The sequence below is a fragment of the Rattus norvegicus genome, chromosome X, assembly GCF_036323735.1.
Source record: "Rattus norvegicus strain BN/NHsdMcwi chromosome X, GRCr8, whole genome shotgun sequence".
In the NCBI taxonomy this organism is placed as follows: domain Eukaryota; kingdom Metazoa; phylum Chordata; class Mammalia; order Rodentia; family Muridae; genus Rattus; species Rattus norvegicus.
This window is the reverse complement of record NC_086039.1, coordinates 53,012,350-53,038,289: the sequence shown is the minus strand read 5'-3', so window position 1 is coordinate 53,038,289 and position 25,940 is coordinate 53,012,350. Positions and strand designations below refer to the sequence as shown.

At 35.8% G+C, this 25,940-nt stretch overlaps 1 protein-coding gene across 15 annotated transcripts in view; it reads right to left on the bottom strand.

Annotated features, from left to right (window-relative positions):
- Dmd (dystrophin) overlaps positions 1 to 25,940 on the bottom strand; it is a 2,367,748-nt gene that overhangs the window by 399,556 nt on the left and 1,942,252 nt on the right. For all 15 annotated transcript variants that reach the window (XM_063279795.1, XM_063279798.1, XM_063279800.1 and 12 more), the window contains 2 exons: positions 21,315 to 21,435; positions 20,439 to 20,707 (listed from right to left, as the gene is read on the bottom strand). In XM_063279795.1, the coding sequence (XP_063135865.1) occupies positions 20,439 to 20,707; positions 21,315 to 21,435 (390 nt within the window). The remainder of the gene's footprint in view (positions 1 to 20,438; positions 20,708 to 21,314; positions 21,436 to 25,940) is intronic.

Genomic DNA, 25,940 nt, shown 5'->3' with positions numbered 1-25,940 from the left:
TAAGTACAATGTTGAATCATTATTTTAGAGTTAAAAAGACTTAAAAACTGAGCTCCAGTACTCTTTTGTCTTTCATTTTCCATTCTAAAATAAATCATTCTCCTTCTCTAAATTCTGCAGTGTATCCTTATACTCCCCACTTTCTAGTAATGATAGCCAAAGTTCCCTAAAATGGTCTACATGTATGAGCTATCTGTTGCATGGGTGGCCCCTCTCCTCTCACTAGATCAGATATCATTTGCTTTTACATTACAAAAGAGAGAAATAAATAAATAAAGAAAGAAAGAAAGAGAGAGAGAAAGAAAGAAAGAAAGAAAGAAAGAAAGAAAGAAAGAAAGAAAGAAAGAAAGAAAAAAGGAAACATAGGGTGTAGAATATGGAAATTTCGACCAGGAGAGGTTTGTTGATAAAGTGGCAGTTAAGGAGCTGACTTCAGCTTCTACTGAGTTGACTTGTCTGTGATGATGGACCATACTATACCCTCGAACTGTGAGTCAGAAGAACCTTTTCTTCCTTTTGTCAGGATATTTTGTCAGAGCAATAGAAAAGGGAACTAATTATGCTATGCAAGGTGTGAATACAAGCACTACATCATTTAAACGGATCTAACAGTGAATTTAAATATACTTCAATTAGGAATTTTAATATTATATATATACATATATATATATATGTTCATGTTTAAACTATTAAATACTGCCCATAAAATGCCAAAAAGTGCAGTTACCTCTGGCCAATATGATACACTACTCCATTAGGTTTTATTCTAGTTTGGAAAATAGAAAATATTGAAGAGAGCCATTAGACTATGGATTTCTTTGAACCACTTTAACATCTGAAATATACTCTCCATGAGAGAGCAAACCAAGGCTAATTTTATTATGACTAGTTTAATGCAGGTGGAGTTTTCACTTCATTAAATGTCTGATTAGAGATACAAAAGTACTGATTTTAAAATGATATATAAGTTTGATAAGTCAAGTTTTTCATATAATTAATTTTTCTGTCATCTTCTTGCTTATCTTTATGTAGTTAAGAATTATTTCAAGTATGTTTGAAATCATAAGCATCAACCACGTTTACTAAGGAAGAAAGGAATTTTCTCTTGTCAAGAAAATGCCATTTTTGAGGAAGCAATTTTAACTTGACAGCTAAGAGGCTCTTCCTGCTCTAAGACATAGAAAGTCACTTTGGAAGATAAGAGTAAACTGAAGGAGTGTTTGTGTGTGTGTGTGTGTGTGTGTGTGTGTGTGTGTGTGTGTGTGTGTGTTACACAACAAAGATGAGCACATAGAGGCCAGATGATGTTGGAAAGTTCTTTCGCTGTTATCTGTCTGTCCCTTGTGACGGCCCCCTCATTTATCCTGAAGATTAGTATTTTGGCAAGGATGTTTGGTGCTAATACCTACCTGGGTCCATTCTCTAGCACTCTGCTTCTAGGCACATGAGGTAATGGTTGGCTTCTGTGTGGGTGCTGGGAATCTGAACTCAGGTCTACTTGCTTTCACAGTAAGTTTTCATCCCCAATGAGCCATTTCCCCAGTCCCAGGAATTCTATTTCAAGAGCCTTTGTTTATTCTGTGAAATTGGGAAGCAAAAGACTAGGCATAGTGTGCAATGCATGGTTTGTAATGAATATTCACAGAATTTGAAGATAAATGAAGGCTAAGTGGGGACATCTGAACTAGTTTTGATGGAGACTGTGAGAGGGAGTTGACCTATGAAATGCAGAGAGGTTGCCAGATAGCACAGAGAGCCCATTCGAGGCGGAGGATCAAAATGTTTTAGCAGAATCAATCTGTTCTAATTCCCTTCTCCAACAATGTTCCCTTCAAGAAAGGAGAAAACAGTTGATCCATGTTTAAGGTTTTGTCAGATGATTGTGGCACAAATACTTAAGGATAAGGGCATTTCAATTTTAGACAGAATGTGATTGAAATACAGACTGTGGAATCTAAACTGGATTAGAAGGAAAGCGAAGTAAGATGAGACTTGTAGATGGAACAAAAATAGAAGTGTCAATTGTGGATGTTCAAGATAATATAGGAGAGGCCATACCAGGAGTTCCTGTACAAATAATCCAGAAGTAAAAGGAGAGTTGGGATGCTCAAATAGTTCTCTATTTATAGATGTATAGATGATATACATACATATATCATATATATATGCCTAGCTTATATATGTAAATAGTATATTACATATGTATATTTTTACGTGCTACTAAAAGTTTGCAAATCTCTTCTTAAGGTATCCACCCTTCCTTCTAAACTTTCAACATGATCATCTGTAGCAGTCATGTATGACTTTACTAGGAATTCAAAATGAATTAAGTCAAACAATGAAGAAGTATCATCTTAGTGTTCCTTAGACTATACAAAGACATTTGCATTACAAATACTACTTAAGAAATGAATGAGCAGCTAACTGCATTTTATTCATCTACAAGAAAACCTTACTGAACAAATGTTTGTGAAGCCAAGAACCTGAAAACAATAGCCTGAACACATGAGGTGTTCAATAAAGTCCCAGGATTCTGGGTCTGGATATGGGAAGCTATAGAAGAGGAGAGAAAAATCAGGTCCATAAACACAGATCATAATGGGATTTACCTGCTCCTCTCATTAAAGGCTCAGAGAAGTTCTTAGTACATCTAGCTGCCCAGGAATTAAGGGCAGGTAGAGCTAAGCTGTTTTTGAAGCTTCAATATTTTGAGCTTGCTGTATCATACTACCGCCAAGGGAGTCAAAAAGTGATCCCTGATCTGCTAGGCCAGTGGAGATTTCTTAAATATCTGCATGGAACGAGACCCTCAGATTTTATTGGACCAATCACAATAAAATGGATGATGAGGTTCAGGCAAGCCTTTAATGAAATGCATCAGGATCCAAGACCGCTGGAATCTTAGCTTTTTACTCTTGAGTTATTACTCACCTAGTGTGGTTCCCAAACTATTTAGCTAGTTTATGATGCCCATTGTTGTAGGTCAGGAAGGATAGTGAGGAATCAGGAAGAAAGACAGGAAAGCTAAGGGTAGATGTGGTCCCATTTGGAGAGCTTAGCCTCCAGAAGCTTTGATGGACAAATCAGACCTTGGTGGAACACATGTTGAGAAAAGGGATTACTTTCTTTTTCCCCTCATGATCTTTGGGAAAACAAGATGGGTAGAAGTTTCTCCTTTTGGTTGAGGGAAGTTCTTTGGGAAAGGATTCTCTTTTGAGCCTTTAGCATCAAACATTCAGAGATGTGAGAGGAAATGGTTCATCAGTTTATCAGTGGCTAGACCACTTACAGCAGTCACTATATCCACTAAGTTCATCTAGTTACCCATTCCCTTTTACCTCAGGCACAGATTTCTGCCCATTTTCCCACCCCAAGATCTTTCAGACATGAATTCTCTTTCCTAATGTTATGAGGCTGCCTCAGAGCTTCAACAGAATGGGTGAATTATCTCTTCTATAATGTTGAACTCTTTGCTTCTTCTAAATTTGGAAGAATATCACGGAGCTATGACAGATGAGTTAGTGGGCAGAGTACATGAACACAATGCTCTGTCTTGAGTAATCACATTTTCTCTGGTAGAAACCTTCTTGACAATAAATTATGCCAAAGTAGCATGGATTAAAAAATAGAAATACAACTGCATTCCACCCCACTATCCGTTTTTACCATGGTAGCCTGAAGGCAAATACATGCTTTCATTGTCTTGCTTGCATTCAGTTTTCAAGAAAATTTTAAACTTTCATATTTGGGCATGGTAACTTTGGACAAACAAACTCAATAAGTACACAATTAATTAAACAGAATCAAAATTAATGACCTAGATGTAGCATAATCAGGATGACTTAGGGAAGGCTAAACATAAAAAAAAACAATGTAAAATTTGTTGGCATAAAGACATTTTATGTTCTTATTTTCCAAGCAATTATTAGCAATTATATTTTAACTGTTCTTCTCAGACTTAGCCTGATTCCAAATTTGTGACATTAGAATAATAGCATTTGACTGCTGTACTTAAATTTCTGCCCATAGAACCAATGCTTTTACAAATGCAAAATTATCTTTTACCTCTTCTCATGCTATTGAAACTAATCTACACCCAAATAGAAAATGTTCTTTTAAACATTTCACTTTGTTCGTTAATTACAATTTGAGACGGTGCCTCGCTATAGATCACAGGTATGAACTTGTGATCCTCTTGTAGCAGCCTATAATTTCTTCATCAGTCATGTCCTGGAAACTTCCATGAAGCCTTAAACTCGGAGTCTTTAAAACAAAGACTGAATATATTTACTATTCAGCAGCAACCTTCTTTTAAAAATTCCTTTAAAAGCTTTACTGCTGGGTGTCGCGCTGCACACCTTTATTCCCAGCATGTGGGAGGCAGGGGCAGAGCTCCCTGAGTTCAAGCTTAGCTTTGGTCTGTGTTGCTAGTCCCAAGTTACACAGAAAAACTCTAGCAAAAAATAGGTCTATTTTCACGTACTTGTGTTTTTCTGCATGTATATGCTGATGTTCATGGAGGACAGAAGAGAGTACTGGGTCCTCTGGTGGCTTGAACTTGACAATTTGGGTGCTAAGCACTGAACTCAGGTCCTCTGTAAGCTCTTCAAGTGCTCTTAAACATTGAGGTATTTCTCCAAGTTTAATAATATAATTTCAGAATGAGGAATAGAACTGCATTGATCATAGAGGAAAGACTTTAACTAGTTTGGTATTTTTCATTTGGGTATATAGTGCATGTGTGTATGTACAAGTATAATATGGTAAAGCTGAGGGACCTTAGATGAAATGCCCAACAGTGGGGAGAGGGAATGTGTAGAGTCCACCTCCAGTAGAAAGACAGGGCATCAAGTGGAGGGAAAATATTACTGATGGTATGGTGTGCTTACAGACAGAGCCTAGCATGGCTAACCTGTGAGAGGCCCAACAGGCAGGTGAAAGAGCAAGATGCAGATACTTACACCCAACCAATGGAATGAGGTTGGGGACACCTGGGATTGAGTTAGGTAAGGGTTGGAAGAAGTTGAGGAAGAGGGTGATCCCATAGAAAAAACAGCAGTCTCAACTAACCTGGACCTCTGAGATCTCTTACACACTGGACCACCAAACAGACAGCATAAACCAGCTGAGATAAGGCCCCCAACACATACACAGCAGAGGACTCCCAGGTTTGGGTTCAGTCAGAGAAGATGCACCTAACCCTCAAGAGACAGGAGGCTCTAGAGAATAGGGAGGTCTGGTGGGGGTGAGGAGGTTGGGGGACATCCTCTTGGAGAGAGGGAAGGAGGAATGGAATGAGGAACTGTTGGAGGGTGGACCAGTAGGAGGATAACGAATGGACTGTAAACATGATTAATAATAATAATAATAATAATAATAATAATAATAATAATAATAGTAATAATAGGCAAAGCCACCTGTGAAACCCAGAGATCAGCATCAGGCATCTTCATCTATAATAGCTCCACCTTATCTTTTGAGACAGGGTTGCTCAGTGAACCTGGAGATTGGTTTCCAATGGGCTGTCTAGCAAGCTCCCAAGATCCTTCTGTTTCTGCCTACCCAGTACTGGAGTAACACACATGCATTGTCAAACCAGGCATTTTTACATGAGTACTATGGATGCAAACCCAGGTACTCATACTTGCAGAACAAGCATTTGCCTACCCACTGAGTCATATCCCCAGTTCCAGTTTCCCCAGGTTTTAACTTAAAAAAGAAGGCAAGCTGAAAAATCTTAGTTACTTTAATTTCCTTGAAAACTTAATTCTGTCATCATAAGTATGACTTCAAATTATTTCTCTGTTATAAAAAATTCAAGCAAACAAACAAACTAAACAAATAAACAAAGCCATTTTAAGCTTTCTACAGTTTTCTAATGACAAAATTAAAACTAATAAAAAAGGTAGTTCATGACTGTTTGAAAGAGGCTAATTGCAAAATATGCACAATTAAAATAAAAGGGCTTATAATGAGTATAAACAAATCATTTAAGCAGACCATGTTTTAGGCTGCTAAAGAAACAGGGGAAAAAGCCAGTGTTTTCTTTCTGAGAAATTTTAATTATATGTGATGACACATAAAGCCAGTGGATGTTAATGAAATTTGTTAACATATTTAAAGTAAGTAACAGTCCGTAAACCATTAAAAGGGTCAATCTCTGAGAAGCTACTGGTAGTTGAAAGCTATTGAAGAAAGGGTAAGAGTCACTTCTCTAGGGGTGTGGTCGCTAGTAAGTGGCTCATGCCATAGTAGATAGCCTCACACCCATGCTTATATGGGCAGCACTAATTCAGTTCAGTGGGTTATAAAAAGCAAAGACAGTAAGTTGGGCAGATGTGTTGGGGCAGGTAACTCAGTGGAGTTGGAAGAAAGAGTGGGTTGGATATGATCCATATACATTGAATATATGTATAAAATTTTATTTTTAAATTTTAAAATTATTTATCAATTAATTTTCAACTAATTTATCTTTCTCAATGTGTGTGTGTGTGTGTGTGTGTGTGTGTGTGCGCACGCGCGCGCGCGTGCGCATGCGCGTGTGCATACAGGTGCCCTCAGAGGCCAAAAATGTGATGTCCTGGACCTGGTGATGTGAGCTGTGCGTGTGTGTATACAGGTGCCCTCAGAGGCCAAAAATGTGATGTCCTGGACCTGGTGATGTGAGCTGCAAGAGCGGCCCTGCAAGAGCACCAAGTGCTCTTAATTGCTGAAAGCATCTCTTAAACCCCATGTGTATGCAAGTTCCAATGAATAAATTAAACATATTATTAAAAATATCAACCACAAGGACATCCATCTTTAAATTTAGAAGTTATTTTAAACAGATGCTAGCTTTTTGTTTAACACACTCTTGTGTTCTTTTATTTTGGAGGCTTAGGATAGAACCCAGAGCTTAATGCATGCTAGGCCTGGGTTCTAACACTGAACTAAACCTTGCCATTTGGTAAGCTTTTCGCCCTTGCAAACATTCATAATCCTCATAACATTTCTTTTCACTGTCGTTGCTAAATAGAGATACAGTTCTTTTCCTTTACTCCTCTACAAGGCTCAACATATTAGTTTATCACCAGGATTTCAAGTAAGCACATCATCATGATGAGGGTTTGTTAACACAGACTCTACGGGTTGCACTCAGTGTTTTTTATTCAGTATTCTGAGGTGGGTCTGCAAATCTGATATTTCTACTATAACAAGAACTTGACAGATGCTGAGCTCTGAAACCTCACCAAGCTTATTGTTATTATTGTTGTTGTTACTATTATTATCATCAAGTTATTTATTTTCTTTACATTCAGATCACAGCTTCCCCTTCCTCCTCTCCTCCCAGTCCTACTGCTCCCATCTCCTCCCCACCATGTATCCCTCTTTCCTTTCTCCTCAGAAACGAGGAGTCTTCTCATAGATATCAACTAGCCTTGAACAGGTCTGTTGTCTAGCTGGCTCCTATTTATTTCCTTTTGATCCTGCCTAAATGCTATCACCATAGCAAATAATTGGTTGTTCGACCTAACATAAGTGTTCCGAGTTTTCTCACTTTCCCCAATCACTCCTCAATTTCCACATAAGTGTTTACTTGCCTTTTATTTGCTAGCAGTTCTTTCCCAAGACCCAAAAGCACATTAAGGGAAGGCAACAGTACACATTTTTCCCACAGGATATTTCAATCACAGGATGATCTTTTCTAATTCCATCCATTTGCCTGCAAATATTATGATGTCCTTGTGTTTTTTTTTTTTTTCGGGGCTGGGGACCGAACCCAGGACCTTGCGCTTCCTAGGTAAGCGCTCTACCACTGAGCCAAATCCCCAACCCCGATGTCCTTGTTTTTAATGACTAAGTAATACTCTATTGTGTAAATGTATCACACTTTCTTTATCCATTCTTCAGTTGAGGGACACCTAGGCTGTTTCCAGTTTCTCACTATTATGAATAAAGTTGCTATGAACTTAGTTGAGCAAGTGTCCTTGTGGTATGGTAGAGCATCTTTGGGGTATGTCAGGAGTGGTCTTCTTTAAAGAAAATACGATTTTCTCTACTTTGTACAAAGAGGTACTTATAAGGACTGAGATTTTCCATGCTGGTTGAGACTCTGGTTTTTCTCCTCTGCTGCTGGTGGGTTCCTCACATCCCAGTTATTTCCCCTCTATCTCTCCCTGGCTCTTGATCATTTTAGTGCTTTCCAGTAAATAAAGTGTTATTTAATCAAATAACACTATAATCTGAGAAATGACTAAATATTAGATTATATCAAAGATCACTTACAAATATTTCCCAAGCAACAGTCTTGTGTCAGAAAGGAAAAGAACAAAGGCACGTCAATATTGCTTTAAAGAGGGTTGAGCAGATCTGATGTATTCTTTTTTCTTTTATTCTACATATGGCTAGTTAAATATAGTGACTGGAAATACCAGAAATAGAAAGTCACTCAAGCCCTCGTTTGGATAAGGTCAGGGATATTATATGAAGCAGAGGATAAGTACATTCCTTGCAGAGCCACAGGCTACAGTCATGTCTTTGGAGCTGACTCTTCCCATTATTACAGGATAACCTAGCTTTCCTTAGTCTTCAGCTATACACAGTAAGGTCTCTTGAGCTAAACACTGAAATTAGGTATGTGGAACTGACACAGGAAAACAAAGGGTGTGTAATAGACAAATAGATAAACATTCAGACTTTAAACAATAGATAGAAAACCATAATGCATGTTTTTAAACATAATTTTTGTAACTCAAACTATGAAGCAAAGAATTGTGGGAAAAGTGAATTTTGGGCATTATCTTAAAGCATGATTGTAATCAGTATTCATTAAACTCACTTTTGCAGAGTAGACAATATAACTTTCTGCAGAAGGGAATGAAAGGCATGCCCTCTGTATGTCCCATAGTCCACTGTAATCAGTAATTCAGTTGAAAACACTCATTTTATTTCTGCTGTGCCCTATACATATATGCATTATGTATATTCTATTTATACATGGGGACTCTTAATAGCCTCATAGTCATAGCATATAAAACAAAGAATTTAGTGAGATATTATAAAACATTTTAGGGGTAGAGAGATGACTCAGCAGTTATGGTAAGTTGGTGGTTTTGCAAAGGTCTTGGGTTTGATTCTCAATACCCAGACAGTGGCTAATAACCATCTTCAACTTGACTTCTAGAGGATCCAATACCCTCTTCTGGCCTTTTCCATAGATACCAGGTATGCACATATTGGAGACATAAACACAGGCAAAACCACTCATACACATAAGATAAAATTAAAAAAAATAAAGAATTCATGCTAGGAGAAATTGTGTCATAGGGTCGAGAAAGTGCAAAACAAGATGCTGAGGCATATTAGGAGAGACTCCCTGAAGGAATAAGGAGATTGAAGTTACTCAGAGAGAAGGAGTAACAGAAAAGTCATGTCCCTCTGAAGAGAGAATGATCATCTACAAAATGTCCTGGGTATGATTATAGCTTAAAGCCATTCTAAAGAGGAGGAGGAAGTGGCAACACAGTGTTTGAATAGAGAGGCAAAAAGTAACATTGGGCAGAAATAGGATGGTGGCAACTGGAAACAGTTTATTCATAAACAAGTCTATGGACTTAGGAAATTTAAAGAAAATACATTTCCCTGTGCTTCTATGCATATATATTTATACCAAAAGTACAATGGAATATATCTGGAACAGAAATATTCCAGATATTGGTGATAGAACCACACATAAGTGGTTATATAGTTATAATTATCATGTATATTTTTCATAAAACAATTTATATTGTTATGTAAGTGTATGAAGAAACAAACACCAAGTCAAAATGTATGCACAGCTATGTAACTTGTTGCCAATACAATACCAAAAAGTGAAGTAATGCATAGGTTTACATATGTAACTAGTACAAAGATATGCTCTATATCCTTAAAGCAAATTAAGGAAAGACTACCTCTGCATGTATGAATAATGATTACTAGATGAATCTACAGCTGTGGGTTTCTTGCACAATATATTATACTTTGTTTTATAATGGCAATCTTCATTTAATTTTGGATTGATGTGGTAGGCATTTACCATTGAAACAAATCAGATTTTTTTGTGAATTTGATTTTCCATTCAATGTATTATCAACTTAGAAACGCTAAGGCAGAAATGAACTGAAGACAAATGTCTATTTTCTAAGGATTGAGATAAAATAATATATGCAAAATGGATGAAAAGGATTATAAAATGTTCTGCAATATTCACTTTTACTTTAAGCTTATTGTAACTCCTAAATTTAATTAGTGTTTTGAGCTTTTCCAAAATGGCCTAATTTCTTACAAATGAAACAATAAAGCAAGAGAGGCAACCGCTTAAAGTCAAATAAAATGAGCATAAAATGAATTTTCTTCATTCAAATCTTCACAACTCCATGTTTAAAAGTTAAATTGGTAAACTTGTTATGATAATGCTTGCTTTTTATTTCAGTATACTCTGAGACTGCAAAGTGAGTCTGAAGTAGTCACACCTGAGTAAGCACTCGCACTACAGGTTTCCCAGTAGCTGTTAGCTCTGCTTCCACGAACACACTTGTATGTTGAACTGAATGCTTTCCCAGTTTTTCTTCTTTCTCAACATGTAAGTGAAGGACCCACATTTACAAGAGGCTTTGATTTCTCTAACCTCACCTTAAGACATTATCAAAATTCAGATCTTGTTTAGTCTGTTATGACAACTACTATCATGATAATACCCAGTTCAATCCATGCAAGTCATGAATCAATTAGTCATTACACAAATGTCTAAATGTTAATTGTCTATTGAATGTATTCAAAATTTGTTAAGAAAAATTCAGACAGATATACTTATTAAAATAGTGGTAGATACTCAACTAAAAGCTGTTATGCTTAAATATTAATACATTTCCTTGTCATCTTCTTCCAATTATGAATATGATTTGATGTCTTCAAAAATTTCTTTAACTAAGAATTCATCAGGCTTTGTGTCATTCAGGTGAGACTCCCTTAAGACTGGTCATGCATATCGAGCTTATTCAAACATTTTTTCAATTGGTCACTCAGGTAGCCATAGGGATATCTTCTTTTAACCTTTATAACAAAATATTAAGAACCTTCTAAATGACTGTACACTAACAAGAACAAAGGATCAGCTGATGATTTGCTTAGGCCATGTTTAAGAAGGATTTTTAATTTAAATAGAATTATACCACATCCACCCTTCCTTTCCTCCATCTATCTCCTCACAGTTTCCCACAGTTGAAACCCTCTCATGTTTCTTGACTATCAAGTGACAGCATTTTTTTCTTCAATTATTATTTTTCCATACATATATGTATGTAAATGTGTGTGTATGTGTATGTGTATGTGTGTGTGTGTGTGTGTGTGTGTGTGTGTCTTTCTGAGTAAATTTTGTTGTCTATGCGTGTATGGTTTCAGAGCTGACTGCTCTGCAGTAAACAACCAGTAAGAGGACTCAACCTGGGAGAGGCTAATTCTCTTACTCCCAGCCATTGCCTGAAGTTCTTTGTCTAGGAAATGGGATCCCATACAGTTTAGCCGACATTCTTCTAATTTTATAGTATATTGGACAAGTAGAAAACACTACATAACTCTTTTGACAGTTCAGGTGTTGTGAGTTTGTAGGTCAAAATAGTTCCTTCTCTTGTTAGAAATATGTGAATATCAACAGCCAAGAAGGAAAATATGGGAGAGGCAGGTACATGTCATTTCAAGTAGCCTACTTGATTACAGTCAGATAAAAGACTTAAATGCAATTGAATGAAAATGACCTAATTATACTTAATATGTTGTAGTTTAACAGCAATGTATAATTTCAAATTGGGTTAAATTGCTTCAAAGTAGGAAAATAAATAAATAAAAGAGAATGAGAGGCAGTTTGACATTGGTTCCAAAAACCCTACCAGCATAGTGCTAATGGCCCTTATTTACTTTTGCTTTAATCATTTTTAATAGATTGTCTATAAATTAAATTCCTTCTGTTCACTAATTTGCTCATGTCACATTAAGATCATGATGATAAAATTTGAATATTTGATAGGGAAAATTATAAATGAGTTTACTGAATCTATGATGATACAGAATTGCAGAGAACAAAAATTATGAAAACAATTATGTCTCATAAAGGACTTGCAGGATCTGAACACAACAAAGAAAATATTTTCTCCATGAAAATCAATTATTTAAAAGAAACTAGAAATCTAACTGTGCAGTGTTCCAGAATCATTCTGATTAAGAGAATTTGACAGTTTGGGGCTGGAAACACCATGGAAACTTAATAAATAATAAAGTTTAGAAGCAAAAAGCCTAACGATATGTAGATCAATTTTTAAAAGCAATTTGAAAGTCAAGGTTTCTCTAAATGCTTTCCTGTGGGTGATTCTACTCTCCGAGTTATTGAATGAGCACCCAACTATTTCAATTTGCATTGAACATAATTCAAATTACTTTGATGTAGACATCCTTCATTCTTGAAGATTTCAAAATAACAGAGAATTTGTTTTTGAATGTTTCTAATTTAATCTTAAAACAATTTAAAAGACCTTAAAATCACATTTATCCTATAAACCACTCACCTATGCAAAAACCCCTAACACTGTACTTGGTATTTAATATGGTTTGCTGTTACACTGCTTTTGGGAAAAAATATCCTTCTTTGTCAATCACCATAGTTATGATTCCTTCTTAGCCCTCTCAGTAGCTCTTTTATTTTCTCCCTATGTATACATTTAGTTTTATATAAAAATATACACCCTCCATTCTGAATAAAGTGCCTCAGTAAGTTGACAAGGTAAGTTATCATGTATAAGAACTCCCAGGGAAGCTATCAGCTATTCATATCTAACAAGCAGATCTTATTTAGACTGTTGAACAGTGTCAACTGCTCTGAGTGCCCTAGATTTCAGAAACTATAACATACTTGCCTTCAGTCAGTATTTTTGGCAGAAAATGATATGAAGAATTTATTGTTGCCATTAAACATTAAAATCATTAAACAGTTATACAAATAAAAAATTATGGGATTGTATATTTTAACGTCAATGTGTGTTTGGTACTAAAAAAGTTTAATTATATCATAGGTCAATTGAAATAACACTAACATTATTTGTACTCGTAGCATTAAAAAGCCAATATGAAAGCGGGCATAAAGAACTGAGTGCCTTTTACCAGAATGATTGAGAGATGCGTAGATCATCGTTTATTTCAAGGTTCATGAGTGAAATGACTATTTCTACCTGTACTATTTTCAAGTTTTCCAAAAGGACATATGTCTGTACTTACATTAGTATTAAATGTTCTAGGTAATGATGAATAAAAAATAACAAACGGCATTACTTATGACCATCAACATATTGTTAAAATTGTTCAATAAATTTTTTTCAAGATAATATTTCTGTAACTTTTTTATTATAAGAAATACAAAATAACTAATTTTGGCAATGTTTTTAAACAGTGGGAGAAACATCTCTATATTATTTATAACAGAATAAAAACATAGATGTTTAGTTAAAAATCACTACAAGTAAGTGTATCATATTAAAAAACATTACTAGGCCATACTACTTTACTTGTACACTTGATGTGGCCTGTGTAACCCAAAGCTGTTGTGATGGTTGACTATTAATGTCTCATTGCTTCCTGATTTCTCTAAGGCAGGGACTACTGCTGATGGGAGTTCCATATGCTAGGTAATAACCATTTAGGGCACATTCTTCTTCTCGTGGTGGACCATGGTCAACAGTTTGTTGAAACAGAGCCTATGTGTCAACTGTGTACATCTCTTCCCAAGTTTGTACTCAGTGACACACACTGTTAGCTGAAAACACCACAAATAGGAGTGATACTATGAAAACTGCTACAAAGAAGGGTTTGTACCGCCTCAGAGCTAGCTGACACATTTTTATTAGCTTAGCTATGGTAAAGTCAGTGACTGGCTGGGGTACAAAGTGGCGATTTTGTTTTAGTAAGCTGCTTGGTAGAGCCTCTAAGAGGACAGGCATGCTAGATTTCTGCCTGCAAGCACAACATAGCATCATTAATAGTGTGAGAGATTGGTGCCTGCCCATAAGATAGGTCTCTAAGTGCGCTGGTCATTCCTTCCATCTCTTTTCTCTTTGTCCCTGCATTCTATTTCGACAGGACCAATTTTGGGTCAGAAGTTTTACAGTTGAGTTGGTGTCCCTATCCCTCCACTGGGACTGAGACCAAAGAGGATACCCACTAAAAAACATTGGGTGGAGTTTGGGGACCCTTGTGGAAGAGTTAGAGGAAGTATTGAAGGAACTGAAGGGGATGGAAATCCAACACAAAGACTAACAGTGTCAACTAATCTGGACCCCTGGGAGCTCCCAGACACTGAGCCACCAACTGAAGAGCACACACAAGCTGGTCCAAGGCCCTCAGCACATATATAATAGGGTCCTGCCATGTCTAGTCTCAGTGGGAGAAGATGCACATAATCCTTCAGGGACTTGAAGCATTAAGTTGGGTAGTATTGGGGGCTACCCTCTCAGATGTGAAGCAGACTGAAGGAACTCTGCAAGGGGGTACAGTATTTGGGATACAAATCAAAAAGAGGCAATTCTGCTCTGTGAATTAGTTCTAGCTCTCTCTCTCTCTCAGGGACCAGGACATAAAGCCAGGTGTTGTCTGAGCTCTCATATTTGATTGCAACTTTCTTCTCATCGGTTATGCATCACCTAACTCCCATACAGCTTCACCAGAGAGGATACCCTCTATACATATTGTGTTCCTTGACCTCATCTCCAGGGACCTGCTTCCAGGGAACTCAACTTAGAATAGAAGTTTAAGTCATTAAGGGACTGTTAATAAAAGACCTAAAGAATACATATTCATATTTAAAATTACAAAGAGTCATGGAAATCTTGCATTATGATTACCAGGTGAAAGTGTAAAAGATAAATCTGAAGTGACAATAATAGTTGACTCATTGTGTACGTGCAGTAAGTGAATGAAGCTGTGGGAAGAAATGATTTCTCCACAAATGATGCAATTCTTCATTTCAGAGTTTCAAAATATGCTTTCATATTTATAGGTGGATGCACTTAAGATTTTGGGAACAAAGCTCTCCATGTTCAAAAATGTCTAAGCGAAGAGCTTGAAACTGACATGAAGCTTGAAAAATAATACAGGAACCATTAAAGACACTTTATGGTCATAACAAAAGGAAGTAAGTGGGTGGAAGAAGGAACTATTAGGTTACCCATTGAGTGTTGGGAGAAATGAAATAGAAACGTATTAGAAGCAGTCCTTCTGAAAGATGTCTTTAATAGGAATATCTACTATAAATGTTATTATAATATAACAAATGTCTTATTATGAAAGAAAATATATTTTCTTAGGTACCATTAAAGCAAGACAGTTATATTAGTTTATAGCTACATATATTCTAATGATATCCATAAAACAGGTTCACCAAAAACAAATGAATGAATATTATGAGTAACTTAGTAAATAGAAGGTGGTATAAAGCCTAATATTTGTGTCAGTGTTAAAATTTGAAAATTGTGGAACATGAAAAGAATAAAACAGAAGCCCGCTACTTGGGTTCCTAGTTTTTAAATAATTTCTTATTTGATTTATGATAATAGAGTAACATGATTGTAGCACAAAATGTGTTACCATTTTCATAGTCATCAATGAGAATTAAAAATATATGATGGCTGGGTGATTACATTTTCTTTGGAAATTTGAATTTCAGTAAAATGAATAACACCCTTTATAACTGTTTTTAGCTAACATACTACAGGATATGTACCTATATTTACAAGGTAACAAAATTCTTGTTCCTTTAGCTTGAGGCCAAATAATATCCTCAGATAAACTGAGATACAGCCTTCAATCTAATCTAGGAAATAAATTGGTCATATTCTCTAATGAGATAAGACTTTTCTGGGTATAGGTTTTAACCACAGTATAAATGTTATGAATGAATTATGTTTTAGATCCTTTAATTCAGAGTGCATTAGTTAAGTATTTCTGAATATTTTATTATCTAAGATGCTTGAGGATTTGTAATTATTATCAGGCACATACAAAGCTTCTGGAATAAATCCTCAGTAAACAGGATTGGCATACTAAAGGATCAGATTTTGATATGCTGTTTTCAAATAAGAAAGATGGTATTCTTTGGAGAAATCTTTATTATCGAATTAAACATGTCTTCAGTAGAATAATAACAGATGAGCCTATCAGCTGAATATTTTGCTAATCCATGTTCTCTTAAATGTCCCTGGAACAGAAGAGTAGCTCTACAATGTCAATTGAGTGCAATAAGAATGGCAACCAATCCTAGTTCCTTCTTTTATCACAGTTCATCAGAAGGACACAAAGAAGTCCAAATTAAAATCAGTTCAATAAGGAAAGAACATGTTCCTTTTCCAACCGTCGTAAATCCCTTTCCTCTTGTTAAGCAAGGCTTACTCAGTAATTATTTTCTTTATGAAAGTAAAAGCAGAAGGATGTTTCTCTTATTAAATCAATGTCTTTATGCTTATGAAGTTGAAGGCACCACGAAACAGTCAAAGAAGAAAATGTCATCAACTCATTTTCTCCCACCCACTGTTTTAAATTGTTTGCTTAGTACCAACGTATCCTACACTTATATAAGCTGTTTATGAAGAGCCAAATTAATAGTCTTTGCAATTGTTTCTGCTGGAATTTGGAGAGCTGACAAATGAATTAGTAGAAAATGGCAATTCTACATGAATTAGCTTTTAAGTCTCCCTAAGAGGTTGATGCAGAACTTAATAAGAGACTTATTAGGAGAAGTAGGACAACTTAATTCAGATTGATTATAGACTTTGGTGAAGACAGCTGGGGTTCAAATGAAACTGAAAAAGAACTTATATGCACTTCAAAGTATGCTAAACAGATGTCTGAAACAATTACTCTGTTCAGCCTTTTCAGAAGTTTCAAAGACAGGATGGGAATAGCATGGTAAACGAAGATTCTATTTGCCCAAGTTGAGGCAGAGACTTTAAAAACACACATACACAGTGCTAGCTAAACTCAGATGCTTTGGGTAAAGAAATGCATTTGACATTGTTGTCATAAGTAATTTGCTTTTTTAGCTTTACAAACAAAGCAGGAAGTGAGAGGGACAAGATGGGAACAAGTAATAAGCTCTCCTAACAACACCAACTTACAATTAATTTCACATTGAACAAATAATTCGGTAGGCACTTTTAAGATGAGTAATTTGTACTTTAGTTTCTAAGCTCAAATAAAGCCAAGACTGACCTTTCCATTGTGATACTTTTAAAGTGTACAGTGAGCCTGTATTATTATATGCCTTTTAATAGAAAATTTCTCAGATCTTAAAGGCCAAATTATGTGCTTTGAAACAATACCAGTATGTGCTCTATACTGATGCGAGAAGCATTGGTTCCATATTTAATCTACTTTTATGAAGGATTATTTATTTTGTTTACTTTATCTTTTTAATCAAAAGCTCAATATACATTTTTACCATAACAAGAACAAGAGCAACAAAAGCCTCTGTAAAGTATTTCATTTACTTGCAGTACATAGAACTGCAGCAGCCTATCGATAAAATTAGCCATCCCATTCTAGGCAGTAAATCTTTGCTTCATTGCAAAGATAGCATTCAGTCACCAGGAAGGTAACTACATGTAAAGCTCCTGCTACACAAATATGAGGACCTGAGTTTGGATTCTTTGCATCCACATAAAAGCCTGACATGGCAATGCATGCCTGTAACCCTGTGGGGTGGAGTCTGGTGGAGTCTAGGAACTAGCTGGACATCTAGTCTAGCCAATTGATGAGCTTCAGGTTTAGTGAATGATCCTATCTCAAAGCAAGACAAGACAGAACAAGAGAACATCAATACCAATGGTTTAGTGGCTTCAATATACTCTCTAATCCACTTCCCATACCAAGAGATCATACTCAGTTAAAATATCAAGAAGGTTTAATAAAAATATCACATTAAAAGTGATTTATAGGAATACTCACAGAATTTCTGCCTTGGACTTCTCCAGTAACATGTTAGAAGTTTGTATAAGCAAAAGCAAAATGTATACAGATAGAAATAACAAATTCAGAAATATCCAAATGAAAGCATGCAGGGTTAGTTGGAGGTAGATGCAATAGTCTGTTTAACGTTGTAGCTGAATGTGTGTATTGGCAGCATGTATTAGTGTCTCAGTTCATCTTTAACATGAAGGAAAGAAAAGCAAACAGTGAAATCAAGTAAGCTAAGGGCATAGTTCTCCATAAGTGGAGGAAACAATGGTTTATTAAAGCAAGAAAACTCCAATGATCCCTAACCAGTTTCACTTTGGGATCGTTCATAGAGCTTGAGTTCAAAATTACTAGTTCAATCCCAGCTTTTGTTAAAGGGCAGGCTGGATAACTAGAGTGAGACTCTGAATAAATTGGCCAATCAATCAATCAATCAATCAATCTTTACATACGTATTTTCCCTCATCTCTCCTTTCCCCTCTCCTTTCACTTACTTAAAAGGTTAATGTAGCTCAGCACATACAAAACATTAGGTTAAATATGCCCTCCAGCTATACGACTTTCTAAAACTCTCTGCAGGTTCCTCTTGCATATCTACCCAGATGACCTAGTGGTTCAGGTATTTTTATTTCCCTTTACAAGAAAATAAAATACCTATGCAGTCAAGTAACTGTTCAAGTTATTCCTGCAAGGTGAGTAGTTAGAACTGTACCCTTAAAATGCTTGGGAAGCAACAGTAATTATGGATTTTGAAAATCAAAAGGTATTTGAAAAGCAACTTTTATTTTAGTATGTATTCTTATGGCTTTATTTGTGACACCAGGATTCTCTTAGTGACTCACATAGCCAATATAAACCTGACATTTTTCATGTTCATTTATAATATTTATCACCATGAAGATGATCAGCTAACATTTCCATACAGTACAAGGATTTAGTGGCTATCCATTTCCCAATTTTCCTTTTTCTTTTTTTTTTTCAGAGCTGGGGACTGAACCCAGGGCCTTGCGTTTGCTAGGCAAGCGCTCTACCACTGAGCTAAATCCCCAACCCCCATTTCCCAATTTTCAAAGGGCCCATTAACTAATGAAATAACACTATCAGAAACCCATCAGAAGCATGTATTTTGTAGTGACACAAGTAACAACTTTTAAAACAGCAGTGGATCTTTAAAACAGAGAAAGGAGAAATGGAGAAAGGAGGAGAGTTTTCTGAAAGCACACCTAGGGATCTGAGGTGTATGGTATACCAAATGGTCTTCTAGGTAGCTAGCTGAACTGGCTACTACTTGGGAATCCTTTAGAGCATCAGGCATGCAAAGGTTAATATTGATAAGCTAAATACAAAATGGAAATGATGGCTTTAAAGATGCTTCCCCTTTATCATAATCAATTTTAGATAATAAATTTAATTTGGTAGGCTATCACTACCAAAACTTTAGAATATCAGATTTGTTGTCATTCAGATGGATGGAAAAATAGGTGGTAGGCAGTAATGAGAAATTATGAACAGTTTGGGTAGCGTAGGATAAGGATACTGGATTATCTGCATGTGAGTCATTGAAACATAGTAGTAAAGCCAGAGATAGGAAGAAGAGAGATAGCTATCTTACTTAGATTGACTTTATTATATCTTGTAAGGAGTTTTATCTTAAAATGGGAAAGGTTGGAGTGATACAGAAATGTCAGTAATGGAATTATTAATTCATTTACACAATATTTTAAAAGGCAGTGTTCATAATATGCCACACACATTGACTAGTCAATGGAAGTGAGTAGGTCATCTATGTGAGTAAAATATAATAGGAATCTTAAAGAGACAATGGTTGAAAAGGGAGATTAATAAGGAACATTTTGCAGGACAATAGCAATAGTATACAAAAATGAAAATGTAGGAGGGAACAGTGCTGAATGTAAAGCTGTTATTAGCTTGCAATTAGAAAGCATAAGGCCTGGAGAATACATGATTTTCATTTCAGGTTAGCTGTATTATTATTAAGGATAAAGTCACAAATTGGGGCTTCTGGTTTTGGTAAGTATATTTTTATTTTGTTCTGATACTAAGCAACACACACACACACACACGCGCACACACACCAATCAGAAATTCCATAAAAGACAACCAAACCAACTTCATCTGCTTACAAGAAATTAATTTCCTAATTGCCAAAATCAAAATTACTTTTTAATATTTCATTTTATGAGCCTGAAGCACTACCTATCATGCTAATGAGACTCCTTAATATTGCATTTTTTTAATCACCAAAGAAGGACAAATGATTACATCATTGACTTTTCTTGGAGGAAACCCTGTGTGAGAGACTTTCAAATAAGGACAAAAGGCTTTCTTTCTAAGGCTTTTATAGGCCTCAGATGAGCACTCTTTTGGGGCTCTCAAAGTATTATGGAACAAAGCAGAGCACACAGTACCTTGACTTTTTCAAGGTGATCTTGGAGAGAGTCAATGAGGAGATCTCCCACTGGCTGCCAGGATCCCTTGATCACTTCAGCTTGGCGCAACTTGAGGTCCAGTTCATCGGCAGCTTCCTGAAGTTCCTGCAGTCTTTCAAGAGCCTCATCTATTTTTCGCTGCCAATCAGCTGAGTGCAGGTTCAATTTGTCCCATTCAGTGTTGACCTCTTCAGCCTGCTTTCGTAGGAGCCGAGTGACATTCTGAGCTCTTTCTTCAGGAGGCAGCTCTAAATTGGCAATATGACAAGGTTTAAGGCCAAATCCATTTTTGTTTAAAAAGAAAACATTGTTGAAAAGGTCAGACCAGAAGAAAGGAAGGGGATATAGATTAACAAGAGGCCAACTTACTGATTAATGGCTCTTTTACACTTTGGCATAAATTTTGATATAGTCAAGCACAGCTAAACTGTCTTCCTTAGAGAGTCTGTTCTACTTTCTGTCAATCAGATAAATCAAGATTCATTTGAACTTTCAGAGAGAAAAATGTTAGCACGTGCTGACCAGTTCTAATTTATTTCAGTCAGCCTAAATGGAAAATTAGCTTGCAGTCTCTGTAACAATAGAATGCCTTTTCACAGATAAGCTCCTTTGTTTACTATTTTCTAAATATTCAAATAAGTGATCATTGATTGCTTTTTTTATGACCGAAAACAGGATTGTGCATGGTGGTTTGTGATTCTGTATTCTTTTTCAACACCTACATTTAATTTGAATTGATTCTGTTTAACCCAGAATTAGGGGAGCTATACAAACTCTGGCAGCAAGCATGGACGGGCTGTGCTCTCGTCACTGAGCCTTCTATCAATATGTTATTACAGTTCCACATTCAATTACCTCTGGGCTCCTGGTAGAGTTTCTCTAGTCCTTCCAAAGGCTGCTCTGTCAGAAATATTCTCACAGTCTCCAGAGTACTCATGATTACAGGTTCTTTAGTTTTCAATTCCCTCTTGAAGGCCTGTGAAATGAGATGAAAAGAAATACTTATTTGGCTTGTGGAATGCTCCTCAAAATTAATCCTGGGTGCTCGGAACTTGTTTATGTAACTCCCCAGTCAATTTCTCTCTCCTTTATTTATAAACTGGAAGTCATAAAATGATAAGAAGGGCTACCTGGGTCTCAATGTTAATGAACAAACCACTGGGTTCGCTAATTTCTTTCTGGGGGAAGCTGGGGAGCTTTCAAGACAGGTGGTGTGTTAATATTAAGATAAGTTCATTTTGTTTATATGACCTGACTAGCAGATATCAAGATAAAATCACAAAGTATATATTGTAATACCCTATCCTGGTTAATAAAGATTTAAATATTCCCAAAACAATAATGTCTGGTACACATTGAAAAATATTCACTGTCAGGTGGAGAAATTTAGACCTGATTGAAATATACAACAAATTCAACTGATAATTCTGTTAAAATGTTTGATGATGAGTAAACTAGTGTCTCCAAATTCAGCTATTGAAATGATCAATATTTAAAAAAACAAAACTACCCATTATATTTTATATTGTGACTTTCCTGAAAAAAAATATATTTTGGAACTATTATGGATACAGGGATTTCGAATACCTTTCAATAAATGAATAGACCTAATCCTTCAGACAACTTAGTTAACTAGTCAGGGTGGTTGACAATTTTAATCTTTAATATATAGTTTCTGTTACAAGAAATTAAGATAGGAGAAAAATGAATCAGTTTTGCCTTCAAGAAGATATTGGATCAAAAGAAAAAAGAAAAATGCCTAGCACAGGAAAGAAACATGCCCAAAGATGAAATGCAGGATTCTCTTAGGTTGAATTCTGGCCCTGGGATGTCCCTAAACAAACAAATACAACAAAATGAAAGAATGAAAGCATAAAAGAATATGAAAGAAACATTGTAGAATTTGAGTGAAAACTCTAAAGTCATATGTAATCCAATGAGGCACATAATAATGCATAAATTAATATTCAAAAATAAAAAATAGTTGCTGACCCAGATTCTATGATATCTTAGATGATCATGTTAATAACAGAAATTAAGTATCACATTTGCAATGATATGGCTGATTAATATTATTATTATGACATAAGGTTTAATTATAAAATATTTTCAATTGTATTTTACTTTAGCAATGCCATCAACTGAGTTTAAGCCCTCTTATATCAATGGGAAAAATTAGCAATGCTTTCCTTTAAATTTGAGACATAGCACTCTGATACAAAAGTACCTTAGAACTGTAGTATATTTGTTGGTAAAATCTTAATGATGCTCACCATTTAAAAGAATCCTGAGCTTGCTACTTTATAAAATAATTGATCTGTCAAAGTTATTTATGATTCAGGAGAGAGGTAAGGTATCTGAATAAAAATAACAAACTATTTGGATTCAACTTGTACATGCAGAAGAAATTTCTATATTATGAACTAGTCTTGTGTCCTTGAAATCACACTGAGTAGATGATTATTTACGTACACAGAAGTCTGGTTCTACCTATAACATTTCATTTGATTTCTACATATATGTTTTTGTTTATGTATTTGCCATTATATATGTATGCATATATTTTATCTGTATATGTATGTGGATATACTTTTGTAATGTTGTATTTTGTATAATCCAACTTTCACTAATATAAGCAATTTATCTCTTTGTCTGTCTACTTGAAGTATTTCATGATAGTGGCTTTGCTAATTATAAAAAGAATAATGGCTCCCTCCACTAAACTTCTGTGTGTAAGTTACGTTACAGACTAGAAGCAAAAAGTTAAGTCTAAATTGGTACCTCTATTTATGAAGTTGTAGTATATCAAGAAGAGCTAAAAATATAAATCAGTTCAATAAAATCTGGGAAAGATTTCTAGAAGATTTTCAGTACATTGAGTTCTAAAGCATAAACATGAGTTAGTCAGAGAAGAATTATTAGAGGGCATTCAAAGAAGAGAAATGTGCACATACAGAGACAGGGCATAACATCATATAGTATGTATAACTATCTCCAAACAGGTTTGCCTCCTAGAAAGTTAGGATTAAGGAAAGACTGTTAACAGAGTTAAAGTGAGTAGCTGTTAATATATAGAAATACAGTAGATATTTGAAGCAGAATTTTGGCATCAGACTCTTGAAAAGCTTAGGCAGTATTTGTAAGTAATTATGAGCTTTGAAAAATTTAGGCAGGGAAGTGACATGGATACATTTGCATTTAGGCAGGGTAAAAGTAACATGGTAAAAGCAATGAGAAAAAAGATGAGGCTCTAATTAGGGAAGGGGAGAGAGATAATTACAGAAGAAGGAAGGAGGCATGGGTAAAGTGACAGTAGAAGCGTCTGAAAAACTTCCAAGGAGTCATACTATTATTTATCTAAGGAATCTATACTATTATTTATCTACCCAAACACACACACACACACACACACACACACACACACACACACACACACACACACAGAGGCATGCACACACACAGGCATGCACGGGCTAAAACTGCTCTCTCCAAAAACCAAAGCTAATCTAATAAAACCCCCAGCACTAGTCATGAGAATCCATCTTTTGAGTTGTTGGCCAGGGTTGTCTAAGGGAATCAACAAACTTTACAGGCTATTTCTATTGCCCTTGGTTGCCCTGAATGAGTGGTAAAATATTAAGTCCCCATTAGTTCAAACACACAGCAGTTCAAACAAAGGGCACTTAGTCCCCAGGGTTGGAAGTGACCTGAAAGACCCCTTTCTGAGAAATAGCATTGGCAGTACTAGAAGAATATTTTCAAGCTTACAACAAAGGGAGGCAAACAACAGTTCTTCCTAGCTCAGTCTATGAACCACAACGAAGACCAGAATGAGATGATAACCTTAAGGGAGTGGTCATAGCACTTATGATTTGGTGGCAACTGGCAGTACTCTACTTGCACTTAAGACCCACTGAACAAGAGGAAAATCCCGACTGGTATTGGAAATGTAGCCAACTCCTCAGTTCTAGTGAACTCATGGATCACAGAGAACTGAAAACTACACCTTTCTAAACCAGCATAATCCATAACTATAATCTAAATAGCTATCCTTATTCCCATATATAAATATAGTCCTTACTCTTTTTCAGGGAAGCCTCTCTTTGCAATAGATGGAAACCATCACAGAAAACAAATCAAAATGCAGAGTTGTGGAGCACAGCTCCAATGGCTACATCTACAAAAACAACTCCTGCCCTTAAGGTTAGAGAGCATTGTGAAGATGGGGCAGAAATATAGTAAGATGTAGAGGTTCAGGGAGTTTGCATGAAGATTGCACCTCCTAATAATGTCAGAAGCTATAGCCATAACATTTTTACCACTATTACTACCCTAACAGTAACTGAGCAAGGATGACACAGATAGAAATGTCAAGTGTTTGGGAGAAAAGACCAAGAGGTTTTGGACCTACACAAGGAACAACACAAAGGAATACCTAGAGTAGAAGAAATAGTCTTCTCCAAGGAAAGAACATACCAACTGGTTATCCTATATTAAGTGGTCAGTCCTCAAAATGCAAGTAACATTACATAGACTAAGCATGTTATATCTACAAATATATATGTACATAAATAAAGGAAGAAAAGAAAAAGATATCCCACATGACTAGGGATATGGCACTGTTGATAAAATGTGTATATGAAGTTCTATGTTTGATTCCCAGCACTAACTTGTCACACATGTTGGCACATGTCTTTTAATTCCAACACACAGCTGATAGAGGCAGTAGGATTATATGTTCATGATTATCATCTGTAGCAGAGCTAGTTGGAGGACAGCTTTGGTTACATGAGATCCCTCCTCCAAAACAAGCAAATGAGAAATGTAAACAAAAATATACACGAAATGAAGAGAGTAGTCTTCCCTTATCTCCAGTTGCATATTCCACATATTTAATTATTTTTGGTCATCCGTGCTGACCACAATGGAAAATTACAAAATAAATTGTGATTGACTGTCATGATACCACAGTGCTTGAGTTCAAATATCCTATAAGCTCCAAAGAGTATGAGATGTGGTACTAACAATTTAGATAATTCAAAGAAAAACTATAAAGTATTTTCTTTAAGTGAAATGGCGAAATTTCTCATCTTTTATTTTCATTTGCATCTGAGTGTGCACATGTGTGCCACATATGTGAAGGTGCTTGTGCAAGGTAGACGAAAGTATTAGATCCCCTGTTAGGTGGTTGTGAGGGATTAGAAAACAAACCTAATTGCACTAGTGACTAGTAATATAACTAGTGAACCACCTCTCCATCTCTAAAGATTCTCATCTTAATAAGGGAATTGAAAGAAAGTATGCAGAAGTCGCTACAATCTAGAGTAAATTATCACTAAGTGCATAATTTATAACTCATATTTATCATAGTTGGACATGTATAAGAAATAGCACAGTCTATACAGTTTAAGTTATTCGTATGGGAGTCATAGAATGTATTGCCATAGATAAGATGGCAGCTCCTCTATGGAACATAAATCT